This window comes from Martes martes (assembly GCF_963455335.1).
Source record: "Martes martes genome assembly, chromosome: 15".
NCBI lineage: Eukaryota > Metazoa > Chordata > Mammalia > Carnivora > Mustelidae > Martes > Martes martes.
Genome location: NC_137903.1, coordinates 24,955,166 through 24,970,666, shown reverse-complemented (window position 1 = coordinate 24,970,666; position 15,501 = coordinate 24,955,166). Strand labels below are relative to the sequence as shown.

Here is a 15,501-nt window from a genome sequence, read left to right as displayed (position 1 = left end):
AAATTCCCAGCAACTCTCCCATCCAAGGCGTAGCACATCCAAGCCCAAGTGCCAAACATAGGATGAGAAATGGTCTATGGCTCCATCTGCTGGTGACACTGGGAACTGAAGCTGCCCACACAGGATCCCTATTGAGAAGGAAGCTGAGGATAATTTGAGAGAGATCGGATCCTTCCCCCTCAGGAAAGATAAACACAGGCCAATGAAACATATAAGAAGCCTTTAATTTCATCACCATAAACATTATACTCTGATTGCTCACAAACAGTATAAAATATTTACTCCACTAAATAAATAAGACATAACATTATTGCAAACGGCACTTAAACCCCCCAGAGATAAGACCTCCTTAGCCCAGGCAGGGGGTACTCCTGAGTTTCCGTGCGAGATTCCCCAAGCACGGATATGCCCTGGGGGCTGAGACAGATAAAAGCTCGAGGAGCCACACGCTGTGCTTCTGGTCCTGGAACAGCCCCAGGGAGAGGGTTGTGGAGTCAGTGGGGAAAGGGGGTGGGGGGGGTGGGCAGCTCCTTCATCAGTCCAGCCCTAGAGAGAGCAGAGGGGAGTGGGGGTGGGGGGCGGGCTGGGCCAAGAGAAGAGGGGAGCTACGGAGGCTGCTGAGACCCGGAGCCCCACCTTCCACTCACCCCCAGCTCCCCCAGTCTTGGGTAACATGATTTGGGATATCAGCCGGGTAAGCAGAGCTTCCAAGCTCCTGGGTTAGGCAGTTTTAGGGCCAGACTGATCACCCAAGGGAAGATGATTCTGGCAATGCTCAGCCCGATAAACCAGCTGCCTCCCAGGGCCCACTGGGGACCTCACCTCTGAGACACCAAGATGGCAGAGCTGGGAATTGATTCCCCTCTACTTAGTTAAATAAATAAGTTAAATATTTAAAGGCCTGTGTCCCTATGATGGCAACATAGGGGCCAACAAGCCATGTCCTGATCAAATGTAGTTGTTGGGGGATGGGAGAAGGCAGTGCCATGTGGCCAGGCGGCTTCCTCGCTCCCCACAAATAACTTTCATAGTCTCAAATCCTGCAGAGGAGTTTCATACTAGAAACTTCCATGCAAGACAACATTGAAGGAATCTATGGGATAAGAGGGCTTGGAGGTGAGAGACCAGGTGGTCGAGGTTACTGAGCTCTCCAAATCCCTTCTCTGGGTATGTCTCGACCAGGACACTAGCAGTTAACCCTGCCTGGGTCATCTCCCTGCAGAGTCCCACATTCCAGTGCACGGAGCTAAGGAAATGCCCTACCCTTCTGGCCTCCCTGGAGAAGTTCAGACTGAAGCCCGTTTGGACCAACAGTCAGCCAGCCCGGAAGACTGGAGAGAGAGAGAGAGAGAGAGAGAGAGAGAGAGAGAGAGGCCCCAGTCCCCTACCTGTGCAGCTTTGCACCTCACCGCCACGGGGTGGCAGCAGAGAGCCACACCACTTGGGCAGGGACAAACTGGAAGGCACCCCCCACCCCCCCCCCCCCGCCCAACCTGGATCTGCTGTGGGGGGTTGGGGAGGGGTTGGGACGCAGCGAGGCAGGCCCTCCCTCAGTGGGTCACAGGGACTCTACACCGAGTATTTGGTCAAGTCGCTCTTGTCAAATACCACCTGTGTAGCAAAATAAATGGCCACAAAACCAAGGCCCGCAGCCGACACCATGTAGGCAGTGACAGACTGGCTGAGCTGAACAATGGAGCCCATAAACAGGGACGGGGCCACCTGGGACAGCAGGAAGGCACTGTCCAGGATGGCAAGGTCCAGGCAGATGCCCCGGCCCGGGATGACCCTGGTCTCAGGCGGCTCGCCCACCACCACCCGCATGGAGACGTCGCAGGCAGAGGCCCCACAGAGCACAGGTGAAGAAGGGAGGAGGCCGCTGCCTCCAGCACCCATGTGTCCATTGGGGAAGGGAGATCCGGGCTTGGGGCCAGGTGGAAAGCTGGGCATCAGGCTGTCCTCACTGGCACTGCTTCCGGCATCTCCTCGGTATTTGGGCAGGAAAACCTGGGAAGGAGGGGAATAGGAGAGGTAGGAATCCAAGCACAGGATCCCAGCTCTGAGAAGAGACCCCAGCATTCACACCGGAGGCTGGAAGAAGCCAGGCCGCCAGCCTTAATGTTGTGCAGCAGGCCAGACCCTCCTTGGTCTGGGTCTAATGAAGACTCTCCTTCCAGGGCAGGGGATGGGGGGTACAGATCTGAATCCAGAAGTCTAGGTCTCCTCTAGCCTCTCCTGGAACCAGTAAGGGGCAGACAAACTTCAACTGCAGGTCAGGAAGAGAATGGAACCCCACGGTAGAGGGAAAAGACAGAATGAAGACAGGTGAGAAGAGAGATGTGTAAGAACAGAGGAACAAAATCCAAAAATGGGATGCCCAAGGGCCCAAATGCCACACAGGGGGTTAACCCTCCTACTTTCTGCCCCTCACCACTCTGCCTTGGGACATCCTTCTCAACCTCACAGAGAGATGCTCTGCTCCCACTGGGGTCCCAGGCCGTACTGTGAGGCACACGGCCCCAGACTCAGGACAGGGAAGGCCCAGCAGACTCAGCCTGGAGGAAGAGAGGAACAAGAGGAATCTTCCAGACTCCTTCAGCCTAGCTGGGCTAATGGTGAAGCCCTTCTTGCTTCTTTCTCACTGTGTGCCTTAGGGTAGCCTGCCTCTGCCCAGAACCCCCTACTTAAGGATAGGGCCAGAATTCATCCCCTATGTCCCTGTGCCCACTAGCACCTAACATGGAAGGGTTCTTGAGTCGGCTGCGCTGGAGCTGGGACCCATGGCAGAGCTCAAAAGGAAAGCAGACAGCTCTTGGGGTGGCCAGAAGTAGGCAAGGCAAGTACAGCCGGTGTACATGGCCAAGTGTGCCATCAACTGCTTCTTGGAGTGGGCCTCCCGGGACCTGTCCTCCCCGCCTGCCACCCCTGGAAAGACCAGTGAGCCTGGAGCCTCAAGAGGCCCCTAGGCTAGACACACTCCGCAGTCCGAGGGGAGGACCAGCCAGAGCATGTTCCCTGAGTGCGAGTGTGCATGCCCAAGCCTGGCCTCTGGACACCAGCCCCGAGCCCCCAGCCGGGGCAGCAGCAGAATGGAGGCTGATGAAGGTCATCCATGTGCTGACAGGACATGGGCTACCCCAAGCAAAACCCTGGCCCCTCCGTCCACACGCCCTACCCCTGCAGCTGCCTATTCAATTAACCACCCTCCTAGCTAGCCATTTCTCTGCTACCTCACTCGTGTCCTCCAGTCGACAAACTACCTCTCTATGATCTGGAAGCTCTAGGAGGGCAGGCCTGTGCCTCCTCCAACTTCTTACCCTCTGGGCAGAGCTCCCTGAGGCCTGTGAAGGGGACAAAGGTGACCACACAGCTTTGGTCATGTGGCTTCCCACAGAACGGGGCCCCTGGAGGGGCTGGCTGGCATGGGGCCAAGCAGGAAGGAGGCCCCCAACTTACAGTGGCCGGGTGAGCTGTGCCAGGTGCATCGGGCTCAGAGACCCGCCTGGGGGCGGGGGAGGGGACAGAGGCAAAGGTGTGAGGCAGGAAAAGAAAAGAGAGAATTAGGCAGAAAAAGAAGATAAACCAGAAAGAGAAGGGGTAGTAAGGACACTTCTCCCTCTTGGAGACCAAAGCAGGGCAGGGCCCATCACAGTGCCCCTCCCTGAATAAAGAGAGCCGTTGCCAAGGCCAGACCACCACCACTCAGGGCCGCTGAAGCCAGGAGCCCAGGAGGTCATCTGATCAGCCCCCCACCCCCACCCCACCTCTGCCTAGAACAACCCAGCCCAGACTGAGCGCCTCCGCTAGCCCAATTCTTCTGGATCCCCAAAGAAGGATTTAGCATTTCCTGCAATTATCCACTCAAGTGCTTTATAGTCCTGACACCAGGAAGTCATTCCCAGAATCTAATCTACACCCTCCTTCCGTGCAGCCCACGTCTCTGGCCCAGGGCTACACGGCTTCCTCTCCAGTCAGAGAAGGACTTCTCCTCGCTGTCCAGCTCTCCAGAGGCCGGGCTCCTCCGGCTGCCCTCCGCCCCCACCCCACCCAGCGGCCAGCGTGAGTACCTGCTTCTCCCGGTGGTAGAGGGAGGCCAGCGTGTAGGGCAGGATCTGCAGGGCGGAGAAGGTGAAGCCGGTGAGGGCAGCCGACGCGGTCACCACAGCCACACTGCGTGACAGGCACATGGTGCCGGCAGCCACAGGGAAGGCCACCACGCTGGCCAGATAGACGGCCCGGGTGCCGAATCGCTGCACCAGCCGGTCCATGACCAGAGAGAAGAGCAGGGAGACGGCGCACTGCAGGAACAGCCCCAGGCTGCCCATCCGGACCCCTGCGGGGGGGGGGGGGGAGAGAAGTCGGCCTGGAGCAGGAAGAGGCCGGTACCACCTGGGGAGGGCTCAGAACTGTGGCCAGGCCTGTTCCCCCTGCATCAGCCCACCCGACGGCCACACGAGGAATCTAGGTTCCTCCACGGCCGGCCGTTAGATGGTGCGGTCAAAGTCTCCAGCTAAGGGCATGCGACCACGTCCTGAGGGTTGCTCGGGGCCTCAGCTAGCGCTCGGCTCTCTAAGACGGTACGAGGGAACCCAAAGACAGCTCTGCCCTTGGCTCCAGGACAGAGCTCGGGACGCTGAGCTGAAGGTCTGGCCAGGGAAGGGGGAGAGTCAACAGGGGGAGCAGAGGGCACGCTGCGGTTGGGGCCAGGTGCACCGGAGACCCAGCCTGGACTCCTCTGCTCCCTCTGTTCCTTAACTAAGCTGAGCCTTTTCTTCTGGCAAATGGGAGCAATGACTCTAAGCAAACTCTCCGTGGCCTGAGGCGCTGTGACCGCAAGCCACTGTGGCGGCCTCGTGCACAGACAGGCCCGTCGTCCTGACCAGGAAATCGGGAACAATCAGGAACCCAGACGCACAGCTATGGGCCCGGCTCAGACTGCACAGACTGCAGGCCTCCCCTGACACCGGGCCGTCCCCTGGAGTTGGAGGTGGGGGGGATCTCTCACAGCAGCCCCCTCCCCGCCCCCCGCTGCCGAGGCCTTACCTTCATCATAGTGTCTCCGGGCCTCGGTGCCTGGCTCAGCCCGGGGCACGCCCTGGTACAGCCCCTCGCCCACAAAGTCCGTGTAGAACAGCGTGAAGGTCATGAAAGCCATCCAGCTGCACAGCTCGGCCACAAAGAGTCTGCGCAGGGTGCGAGGCACACGGCAGCAGAGCTGGTGCAGCCGGGGAAACAGGGCGCCCAGGCTCCGGAAAGCCAGGCGGGTGTGGCACGGGCAGCAGTGTGGCCCCGAGGGGACAGCCAGCCCTTCTGCCGGCTCAGCCGGACCCAGCGCGGCCTCCTCGGCCACAAACAGTGTGGCCACCACGCAGGTGAGGAAGATGACAGTGAGCAGGCCGAAGAGGCACTCCTCCTGGGTGCCCAGGTAGGGGGCCAGGGCGCTGGCGTCCCAGTCAATCGCGGGCAGGAGGTAGCCCAGGCAGCCCCCAAGGCTGATCATGAAGGCATAGACGGAGAAGGCCTGGCGACAGTGGTCTGGATCCCGGAAGAGGTCGGAGAGCAGAGCCTCCAGCGGGGTGAAGCACACCTGGCCACAGAAGTCCAGCAGCCCCACGCCCAGGATCAGCAGGGCCAGCTCCAGGGGCCTGGTGTCCGGGCACAGCAGCCCCGCCAGCCAGCCGGCCCTCGGGATGAGGAAGAGGCTCAGGAGGACGCCCAGGGACAGGGCCCATATGAAGGGCCTCCGGCGGCCGTAGCGCCCACGCCAGTGGTCACTGGCCGAGCCTAGGAGTGGGACCGAGATGAGGCCCAGCACTGGACCAATGCCTGCAGGAAGGACACATCATATGAGCCACAGGCTGGGGCCCTCAGGAGTGGTGGGGAAGGGAGACTGAGCTCCTGGAGGAGGATGGAAATGACCACCACACGCAGGGCCACTTCTTTGCTCGACATGGTATGGGGTATGTCACGCAGACTCTAGGTTAGCCCTCGCAGCCAGGATCACTAACGCCGCATCCTAGGATGGGCACAATGATACACGGAACAACCGGTAAGTGAGCCTGGAGCACAGGGGCCGAGGTAGAGGTGGGGGGCACGAGGCGGGGTTTCAACAGGCAGTGTGACCCCCCCAGAGCCCGGCATCCTGGGAGCCGCCCCAGGGTGATCTCTTGCCTTCTGTGGCTTTTGCAGAACACATCCGCAGTCGGGGCCCAGCCCGGGCCCTAGGGGATAAGAAAGAGCCCTAGCTGGGAGACCTGATCTTCCTCATCAGTAGCTAGCCCTCCGGCCTGCCTAAGTCGCCCAACTGCTCATCAGTCTCTGTGACCTCCTCTGTGAAGCGGGGGACCCCAAAGGCTATTGCAAGGATTAAATGAGTAACAGATAAAAATGGCTGGACTAAGGGAAAAGCCGTGTCTCCTACGTGCCAGGCACCGTGTAGGGGTCTGGGGTATTGAGGGGACCACAGAATGTCCCTGTGCTCTTTTCCTACTGGGCACCCACTGCCCCACCCCTGCCCACGGTCACCCATCCACGCAGCAGGGCCCAACCTGCTGCCTCCGCTGGCTCAGGAAGAGCCAGCAGCCGCCTCGCCCTCTTCGGGCAGAGGCACCGTCACCCTGCCCCCTGGGTGTCATGGACCTGCAGCAGGAGGCAAGGAGGCTGTGCTGGACTCACCGAGCACCATGGTCATGAACTTCTCCTCGACCCCCACCTCCAGCAGCAAGGGTGGCACGTAGGTGATGCCGGCGGCCAGGCACACTTCCAGGCCGAAGGTCAGCAGGTTGACCAGCAGGAGCTGGGCTTTCCGGTGCCGCAGCAGGCGGCCGGCCCACAGCCTCTGGACCATGGTGGGCTTCACGCGCTCCCCGGCTGCCGTGGCTCTGCCCTGTTCCGGACGCCCAGGCCTCTCCTCCTTGCTGCCACTGAGTGCCCCGGCCTCTGCCAGGAGCCCATTTCTGCCAGCCTTCCGTGCAGGTCCGGCTCCTCAGGCCACACTACACGCCTGTGGGCACGGGGAGCCTCGGTGGGGACATAGCTCATCCCTCAGATCCTGAAAGGACAGTAACAGTCAGACCCAGACTGTACAACCCTGGGAACCAGGCCTCTGGGATTTGCTCCGAGTTCTCTGAATCCTGTTCACTCCCAGGCTGACAATAGAGTGGCCGTGCCACCCCTGCTGCCAGTCAGGAAATGCATGTTAGTATTAGCCTAAGGCTGACATAACTAATAAGGTAAATATCAATTTTTAAACCTCAGCACACTCCAGAGCCAAACAGAGGTCCATTTTTCTCTGTTTTGGAATATCTTTGCCATTGCCCTTGCCTGCCGGTATGGGAAAAAGAAAAAAAAAAAATCAAACCAACTGAATTCCCAGTTCCCCAGGCCCTGTTATCAAGGTGCCTCTGGAGACCCTCTGCCGGGCCTGGTGTGTTTGCTTTTCTCTCTACACTTCCCAAAGCTGGGCTGGTCAACTCCCCTCTGTTGGGAGCAGCACTTCCTATCCCGAGCTGCTGGCCACAAGCCACATTGCATCATAACCCAGTCCCCCAAGAACGAGGACAAGGGGGTGGGGAGGGCGGGGAGGCTGTGGTTTGTTGGGTTGAGTTTTAACCTGTCATTGAAACCACTTAAAGAGGGCGCCCCTGGAGGAACCTTGGCCTGCAAACCTCTCCCTGGAGTCTCTCCGTGGAACGTTCCCACGTGTAGTGCCCAACTGTCACGGGACAGTGGGACCTGCTCCCAGGTCCCTGCCTCACAGGGGCACCAAACGGCACAGCCTGTATTGACACCGGTGACCAGGCGCTGCCAGAAGGCCTCACCACTTTCCGGGCAGCCTTTCCCTGCTCCCCAAATGGCTCCATTCTCAGCAGAGATGTCCCCAAGGCCCTCCCTGCTAGGCCTGCCTCCTGGGCATAGAGACCCCATTGGGGCAGCCATGCCGCACCGCGCCCCCCCAGCCCCAGGCAATCAGCCTCCAGCTCTTGCTTCCTGACAACAGGACCCAACACGGTCTGCTCGGTTTAGGGGCGACCACAAAAGAGGGAAAATCAAGTCAGCCACAAAGAGGAGTAGAGAAGGTGGGTCTTCCTGAGAAAAATCCCCTGACTTCTCATTCATTCCTCCCAAAGAGGCTCGGACAGAACTTCATGCCACTCCCAGTGGGAGTCCAGATGCCCTCCCCTGCCTCACCGATTCACCCCCACAAAGGCCCAGGAATAGCACTGGGTCCACAGCCCCCAGGGCCCCTCACCCGCAGTGGCCTTGGGCGCTACAAAGCCTGTGGTAGGTGCTCTCTGAAATACGCCACAGGGAAATCAGGTGGCTGACAATCCGGGGAAGATGTGTCCTTCCCATAACCGATTTCCAAGCCCTAGTAGACCAGAAAGGAAGGCCAGGCAACTTGTGGCCTCTTCCCCAAAGCTCTGCTCAGACCCTGACGATCCACTTTGGGAAGGGGCATGCACTCCTATGGGGCTGGGATGGGGAGGAGTGTAAAACAGGGGGTGGCATGGCTGGGAGGGGGCCACACCTCAGTCCCCACTGAGCAGTTTTGAGCCAAGCCCCTCCCCTGCTGCAGCATCCCTGGGGAAGCCAGGAGCCTGCACACAGACCAAGAGAGGGAGCGGTACTCTCCAACCTGGAGGGTGGGGTTCTGGGTCAAAAGGCTTCCAGCCCATTCTACTCCCTGCCCCCATTCTGGGCAGGCCCTGGACACTCACCTGCTGTGGGCTAAAGGACTGGGTCCTCCCTGAGCAAACAGACTGTCAGACCCAGACTCACCCACAACCTGCCCACATTCCCAAGCTCTCATTGCTCCCTGTGGTTTCAAGTAAATTGCAGCCCTGTGACAAAACACCAGGCACCCCACCTGCCTCCTTCCCTCCCTAAGCCAGCCCCTTGCTCCCTGGAAGACGCAGGACACCCTCCTTAGCCCACAAGAGAGAAAGACAAAAAAACGAAAGAGGGTGAAGAGAGGAATTTCCCTTCACCTCCTTCAGTCCAGATAGCTCAGAAGGGGCCCTCCCCTCCCTTTCGAGCGCCTCTCCCATTCTTAGGTTGCTAAGCCCATCCTCGCTCTTGACTTCAACTGTGCCCCAAGGTCCAGGGCACTCTTGCCCCACCTAGACTAGAGTTGATTCTTTCCAGCCCAGGACTGCCTAAGGAATTCCAAGCCCATAAGAATATTCTCCCTTCCAAAGATCCCCCTCCTGGACGTTCCCCAGAGCCCCAGTCTCACCCCACGGCATCCCCACTCCGGGGTCCTCAGGGTGGAGGGCACCACAAAGGACTCCCTCAGTGCCAACCGGCCACCTGCCGTCCCTCCAGGGCGGGAGCACAGAAGTCCAGGTCCACAGCAGTGGGAAGCAAGTGGTTCCCTGCCACTTTCCCACTTTCGTGGCCACCACTCCCTCCTGCAGCCCGAGGTCACGCTGCCCAGCAAAGCTTCTAAGTGACGGATGACTGTCAGCCCCCGTTTGGGGCACCCCCTGTTTTCCTCAGGAGTGCAGGCACGGAGACAGAACTCAATTCTCCCCAGTACCCTGCCTGTCCCACTGCTCCTGGAGCACTGGGCCCATCTGGCAAACGGAAGATGGATCAGGAAGAGCCGGCCTCCCGAGACTCACCTGGTAGGGAGGGGGCAGGAAGAGAAGGGCATCGGGCTACAGAGAGGGGATTGTGGCCTGACCTCTGGAAAGGAACAGCAGCCTTCGGGGAGGACGAGTCCCTCTCAAGTTCTAGGTATCTGTCCTCCAATGACAGGACAGCAAGAAGGCTGGGAGAAGCCCAAGACCTCCGGGAACCTCCATGGAGCTCTGCCCCAGGCCATCTTTCCTCATCCCTGGGGGAGCAGAACGCAAGCCCACTGGGCCTGGTCAGTGAGCCCAGCCCCGGAGCAGCAGCCCTACGGGCAACCTTCCTGGCATCACGGACCTGGAAATGTTTCCCCAAAGAAGGCACGGCAGAAAGCAGTATGGGGGTAGGGGGTGGGCAGTGGGAGAGATGGGAAAGACCGAAGGGCCCCCCATCCCCACCCCCACCAGGGAAACCCTGGCCAGACCCCCGGAAGGGGCAACTCCTGAAGTTTCGAACGTGGTGAGGGGACCCACAGCCCACTGGGCAGGAAGCCCCACGCTGGGTTCGGCCACAGGCGAGCGCGGGGAAACGAAACTGAGCAGCAAGAACAAACTTGGCCTGAACTTTCTCCAAAATTCAAAAGACAGAGTGAAGGCGGTGGGAGGAAAGGCGAGAGCCCACTTCTGGTGGCTCCCTGCGGGAAGGGAGGGTCAGAGGGACGCATAAAGAGGCCTTTGAGGGCTTTCAAAGGGGCTCCTGCCCCCCTCGCGCCCGAGGTGAAGCCGGGGGAGCAGATTCCCTGCGCTGACGGACAGAGGCCAGAGGAGCCCGGGCTGCAGCCCTCCGAGGGCCAGTGTCGGGCCGCAATTCTATGGGCTCTTTATGCAGAAACCGGCGTTCCCCACCGGCCCAGGCACATCAAACAGCTCGGCCCCCACCCACCCTGACCCCAGCAGCTCCCCGACCCTGCGTCCTCCCGCCACACTCATAAAGCCGCCCGGCTTTCTCACACGCTCCTCTACCCCTCACAGCCCCCAGGCGGCCCCTCCCGTGGAGAAGGAAACGGGGTGGGCTGGGCTCCCTCCAGGAATAATGACTCCGCTGCAGGAAGGGGGTGGGGCCACTCCTGGCCAGTCTCCCCCCACACAGGAAGGGGGGGACCCCCATTCCTCCACACCGGACTGGATCCTAGGATCTCATTCCAAACTGAGCTCTCCCAGTTCTCTCAACCCTCTAGGTTGGGGCACGGAAGAGGGCTGGGGTGTTCACCAGCCCCGCATCCCCGTGACCCAACCCCTTGCCTCAGCCCCAGGGGACCAATGTCCTTGGCCTTAACTGGTAAAACCTAGCACACTCCCAAAATGAGCTCTGCCCTCCTGGGGCCCGGTGCCGCCCCAGAAAGTGGCCGTGCTGGCCAGCCAGGGGCCCGGCAAATGAGCATCCTTTGAGGCGCCAGCTCTCACTACAGCCCCCGGCCAGGACAGGGATGGGCGGTGGGGGGGGGTGCCCTCTGGGAACTGCTACCTGGGCAGCTGGGGGAGGGGCGGCACACAGGACACCATGCCTGGTGCGTGCCTTCACACCCACATTCAGTCTTGGATTCTCCGGCTCAAACTTTGCAGGAAGGGAGTCCGCTCTCCTCCACCCCACCCTGCAAAAAAGGCAGCGATCTGCAGGAAGAGCCCAGGCCGGCGCTTCGCAGGGTGCCCCCAGCCACCTGACCGCTTGGCTCAGGATGCAACCTCTCCACCTGGAGGGAAGGGGCAGAAAGGAGGAGAGGGAGGGCTGGAGCGAGGGGAGGAGGGCCCCACCCCTGGCCCAGACTGGCTCCCCAGCTCCAGCCTCCCCCAGGGCCTAGGGGCCAGGGATTTGGAGATGGCCCTGCTGCGCTGCCTTTTCTTCACTCGGACTGGAAGCCTTCTGCTTAGCAGCTTGTCAGAGAGAGCGAGGGGGCTGCAGGCCGGGACACAAAGGGGGATTAGGGAGAAACCTCTCGGCCTGCAGAGTAATCCATCAAACTCTCTCCCGGCTGCCAGCACTGGCCCCTTCCCACTCAATTCCCCTTCCAGCTGCCGCGGGCCCCCCACCCCCTCTGGCTCTGGAGCCCTGTCACTTCGGGCAGCACAGAGAATCCCAGGCCCTGGGGGGGCAGAGGGGGCACAGCGCAGACACTGGGAAAGGGGCAACGACCCCCTCCCCCCACTCACCCCCAATGTGTGAAAACCCAACAGGTGGCAGTGGCTTGGAGGAAAGTTGCTTTTGTTGCCCTGTCTGAGAGCCCCAGCCCAGCTTCTGAAAGGAAACAAATGCGAAGAGGTTGGGGGAAGGGGAGGAGGAAGGACCGGCGGGCAGGCAGTCCCCGGAGCCCACTCTCTTCTCCCCTCCCCTCTGCAACCCAGTGACAGGAGTTCTTGGGCTGCTCTGACCCTCGCCTTGGCCGGTCAGTCCTGGCCAGCCTAAGTGAAGGTGAAGCACCTTCCCAAGGGGTCACCTGGCAATCCCGCAGTGACCTTCTGCACAGACACACATCTGGCTCCAGGCAGAGACCTCCCAATCAGACTTGCTTTCAGACAACAGTGGCGGCCAAGGGTCACACCGGGTCACCGTGACCGAGTGCCCTCTGACCCAAGGAGACCAGTTACTCTTCACCCTCAAGCTCTCTTCTACCCCAGGGAGGGGCCACTGGTCTTTGAACCCTGGGGGGTTCGGCAGGGTGCCCCTGCTGGTGGCAGCCTGATCTGGGTGTGCACGCCAGCTCCCCTACTCACGTGACCCGGGTAGTGGCCCTCTGGACCCTGCATGAGGTGGGGACCATGAGTACCCGCATTTGCAGAGCGAGGACACGGAGACGAATGCCATCTCCCTCGCAGAGACAGCTCGTGGCAGTTCTGGCGGGCCTCCACAGCCGGGACACCTGGCAGAGGACTCTCTCACCCCTAAGGGGAGCAGCGGAGCAGCGGCTGTCAGAGCAGGACGGACTAGCAGCCCTTCTTCTCAGGTAGCATTCCCCTCTCACCCACATGCCGCCCACACCGCCCTCGCCCTCGCCTCCACTCACGCCCCTTTTGGCCCCCAGAGGCAGAGGAATGCCAGGAATGCAAATGCCTCCCCAGGTGCTGGCCCGGACAGGTGAGGAGAGGTCACTGCTGCAGACCCAGCGGGTGGTGGCAGAGGTTGAGAAGGAGATGGAGGGTGGAGTCAACCTCCCCGGGGTGGATCCCGTGGCAGGGACAGGAATCATAGTGGCTGACAGCCGCTGTCCAGAGGTGTCTGGCATGTGCTGGATACCTGACATGCCTTTCCCTCTAATTCCAAGCATTCGAAAATGCTGCTAAGTGCTCTGAACTGGGAACCAGGATAGAATAGTCCAATTTCAGCAACTTTTGCTGCTGTATAGCCTGGACAAGCCATTTTACACACACACACACACACACACACACACACACACACCAGGGACTCACAGGTGTAAAATGTGAACAAGTCTATATACGGTCTAAGGGTCTTTACAACTGAACGGCTAAGTGATCTCGTGCCCACCCGCCGCCCACCCCACTCCCTGCCCCAGCCTCGGGTATGGTGCTCTCCCTCAGGTAAGTGCTCACTGCCAAGGCCACATGGCACTGGGGAGGAGGCTTTCACAGCCTTCCATGATAGAGAGGCCAGGGAACCAGATGGAGAGTGCCAGCAATTAGCGGCCACCCAAAACTGAGCCAAGTAACCAAGACATCTGGGGGCAGAGTTGCCCTCTTCCCTACTCCCTCCCAGAGCTGGACTCCAATTGCCTGGCAGAAATTGGTAAATTCTTTCTCTACTTGGGCCACAAGAAATGCTTCCCTACAACATGGGGTAGAGGTACCAAGAAATCCCCTGGTCCAGGGTGGGGAGAATGGGGAGCTTGGCACAGTCTCCAGTCCGCTGGGAAGTTCTCTGCCTCTGATGCTTTCTCAGTTCCTAGGGCCCCTGTGAAGTGAAACTTGAACAGCCTCCCTCCTAGTGAATTTGAACTTTGCCAGCCAGCCAGCCAGACCGGGCAGCTCTCATCCCGCACAGCCAACCCTTGCCCCCGCCCTGTAGACTGGCCTCCCTCAAGAGGTGCAAGCACGCAGAAAAGAGGCAGGGGATAGAGGGCCTGGACAGACCTACAGATGAGCAGAACCCCAGGCTGGGAGGACCAGGATGCTGGTCCTAGCTCTGCGATGTCCCATCTCTAGGGTCTCAAGTTCAACGGTCTCGGGCCCTTTCAGCCCTGATATCCTACAGTCTGTGACCAGTCCTATTTATCATCAGAAGGCTCTGGGCCAGAGCCAGCCCTATGGAAATGTGTTCTCAAAACCCCAGTCACTCAGTAGTGAGCAGAGTGCAGGGGGTTTCCAAAAAGGACTCTTTTATTAAAGAGTCCTAGTTTGCCCACGCTTGAAGGAAGTATGCCTCAGTGCATGCAACCTAAGCTCCCCCAAAGGAACGTCAAAGAGCACAAAAATTAACTGGCTCACTCATTCACCCACCCAGCCATCTAATGCTTGCTGAGATCCAATTACAGGCAAGCCCACCATGAAGGTGCAGGGGATACAGAGACCACTGCCTGCAGCCCCTTTGGGAATGCTAAAACCCAAGTCCCTAGAGTTGGGGGCCCGTGGTGTAGGGCATGACGGGTTCTCCCAGGGCTTCCTGGAGGAAGAAGCCATGTTGCAGAGCCTTGAGCAGGTCAGACCTATGCAGAAAAGGGCAGATACCTGCAAAACACAGCCACTGGAGACTGGTACTTCTACACACACCGACCTCTCCTTTTGGCCCCTCCCCAGTGAGGCATGGTGGAAAGAATACCAGACCCAAAATCGTGGCAATGGGTTTCGACCTCAGATCTGGACCAAGATGGGGGAATTTATCAGCCCCGGGGCTGATTTTCCTTCCAAAGTATGGCCATTCTCCAGTTACTTCCCCCTGACACGTCCTCATTCACCTGACTCATGTCCAGCTCAAGTCCCGTATATCCTCTAGGGCTCCCTGGAACCGAAGCCGTCAAGGATCCCCTCTTTCAGGGGCACCTGGGTGGCTCAATCCATCAAGTGTCTGCCTACAGCTCAGGTCATGATCCCAGAGTCTTGGGATCAAGCCCTGCATCCAGCTCCTTGCTCCTTGGGGAGCCTGCTTCCTCTCCCTGCCGCTTGTGCTCTCTCTCTCTCTCTGTAAAATAAACAAATAGATACAATCTTAAAACAAAACAAAAAAGGATCCCCTCTTTCCTCCAAAACTTATTGCGCTCAACAGGCAGCTCTCAGGGTTGGATGCTGCCAGTGGTCCTTCTGGCCTCCTTCCCTACCCTTTGCCCCATCAGCCCTTCAGCTCCTAGAAAGCAAGGACCACAGTCCCCGTCCAAGACCTAGAAGGAGGAGTCCTCAACAGAAGGCCTTTAAGTGAGGCTGAATCAGGATTCCTGTCTGCTGCAACATGAATGGCCTGCCAGGGATTCAGGCAGGGCCACGCTCACGGTATCTGGGCGCCCAGCTGTTTGCAGCGACAGTAGCCAGGAGCAGGAAGCTAGATTGTCACATCCCCAGGGATGGGCTGTGTGGTTCCGGCTTGGAAACCATTCAGCCAGCTCAAAGGATATTCAAGATTAGAGGCTGGGGTGAGAGGTAACAAAGAGCATTGGGGAAGGAGGGAATTGTCCCCGGCTGGCTGCTCCTGAGGGCAAGGATCCCGCTGGGCATTGGGTTTGGCCTGAAACTGAAGACCGAGGGACTATGGGACTATGGGCCATGGGACCAGGGGCTGCTGTCCCACCCTTTCTTGCTGGCTCATCCCAGCTTCCCGGAGAGAGTGATCTCCAGAATCAACAAAGAAGAGGAAAGGAACAAACGTGTACTGAGCCCCTGGCCTGTGCAGGCCCTCTGCAAAACATGCCTATCTCATGTAATCCTCAGG

The 15,501-nt window shown here is 59.5% G+C and overlaps 1 protein-coding gene across 1 annotated transcript; it reads right to left on the bottom strand.

Annotated features, from left to right (window-relative positions):
* Positions 1-204: 204 nt before the first annotated feature.
* On the bottom strand, positions 205-6,847 carry SLC45A3 (solute carrier family 45 member 3; the record flags this gene model as incomplete). Its single annotated transcript, XM_080825195.1, has 4 exons — positions 205-2,007; positions 4,068-4,333; positions 5,044-5,826; positions 6,676-6,847. 4 exons carry the CDS (start codon positions 6,845-6,847, stop codon positions 1,570-1,572), a joined length of 1,659 nt encoding a protein of 552 aa, XP_080681321.1. The 3' UTR covers positions 205-1,569.
* Between the last annotated feature and the right edge of the window lie 8,654 nt (positions 6,848-15,501).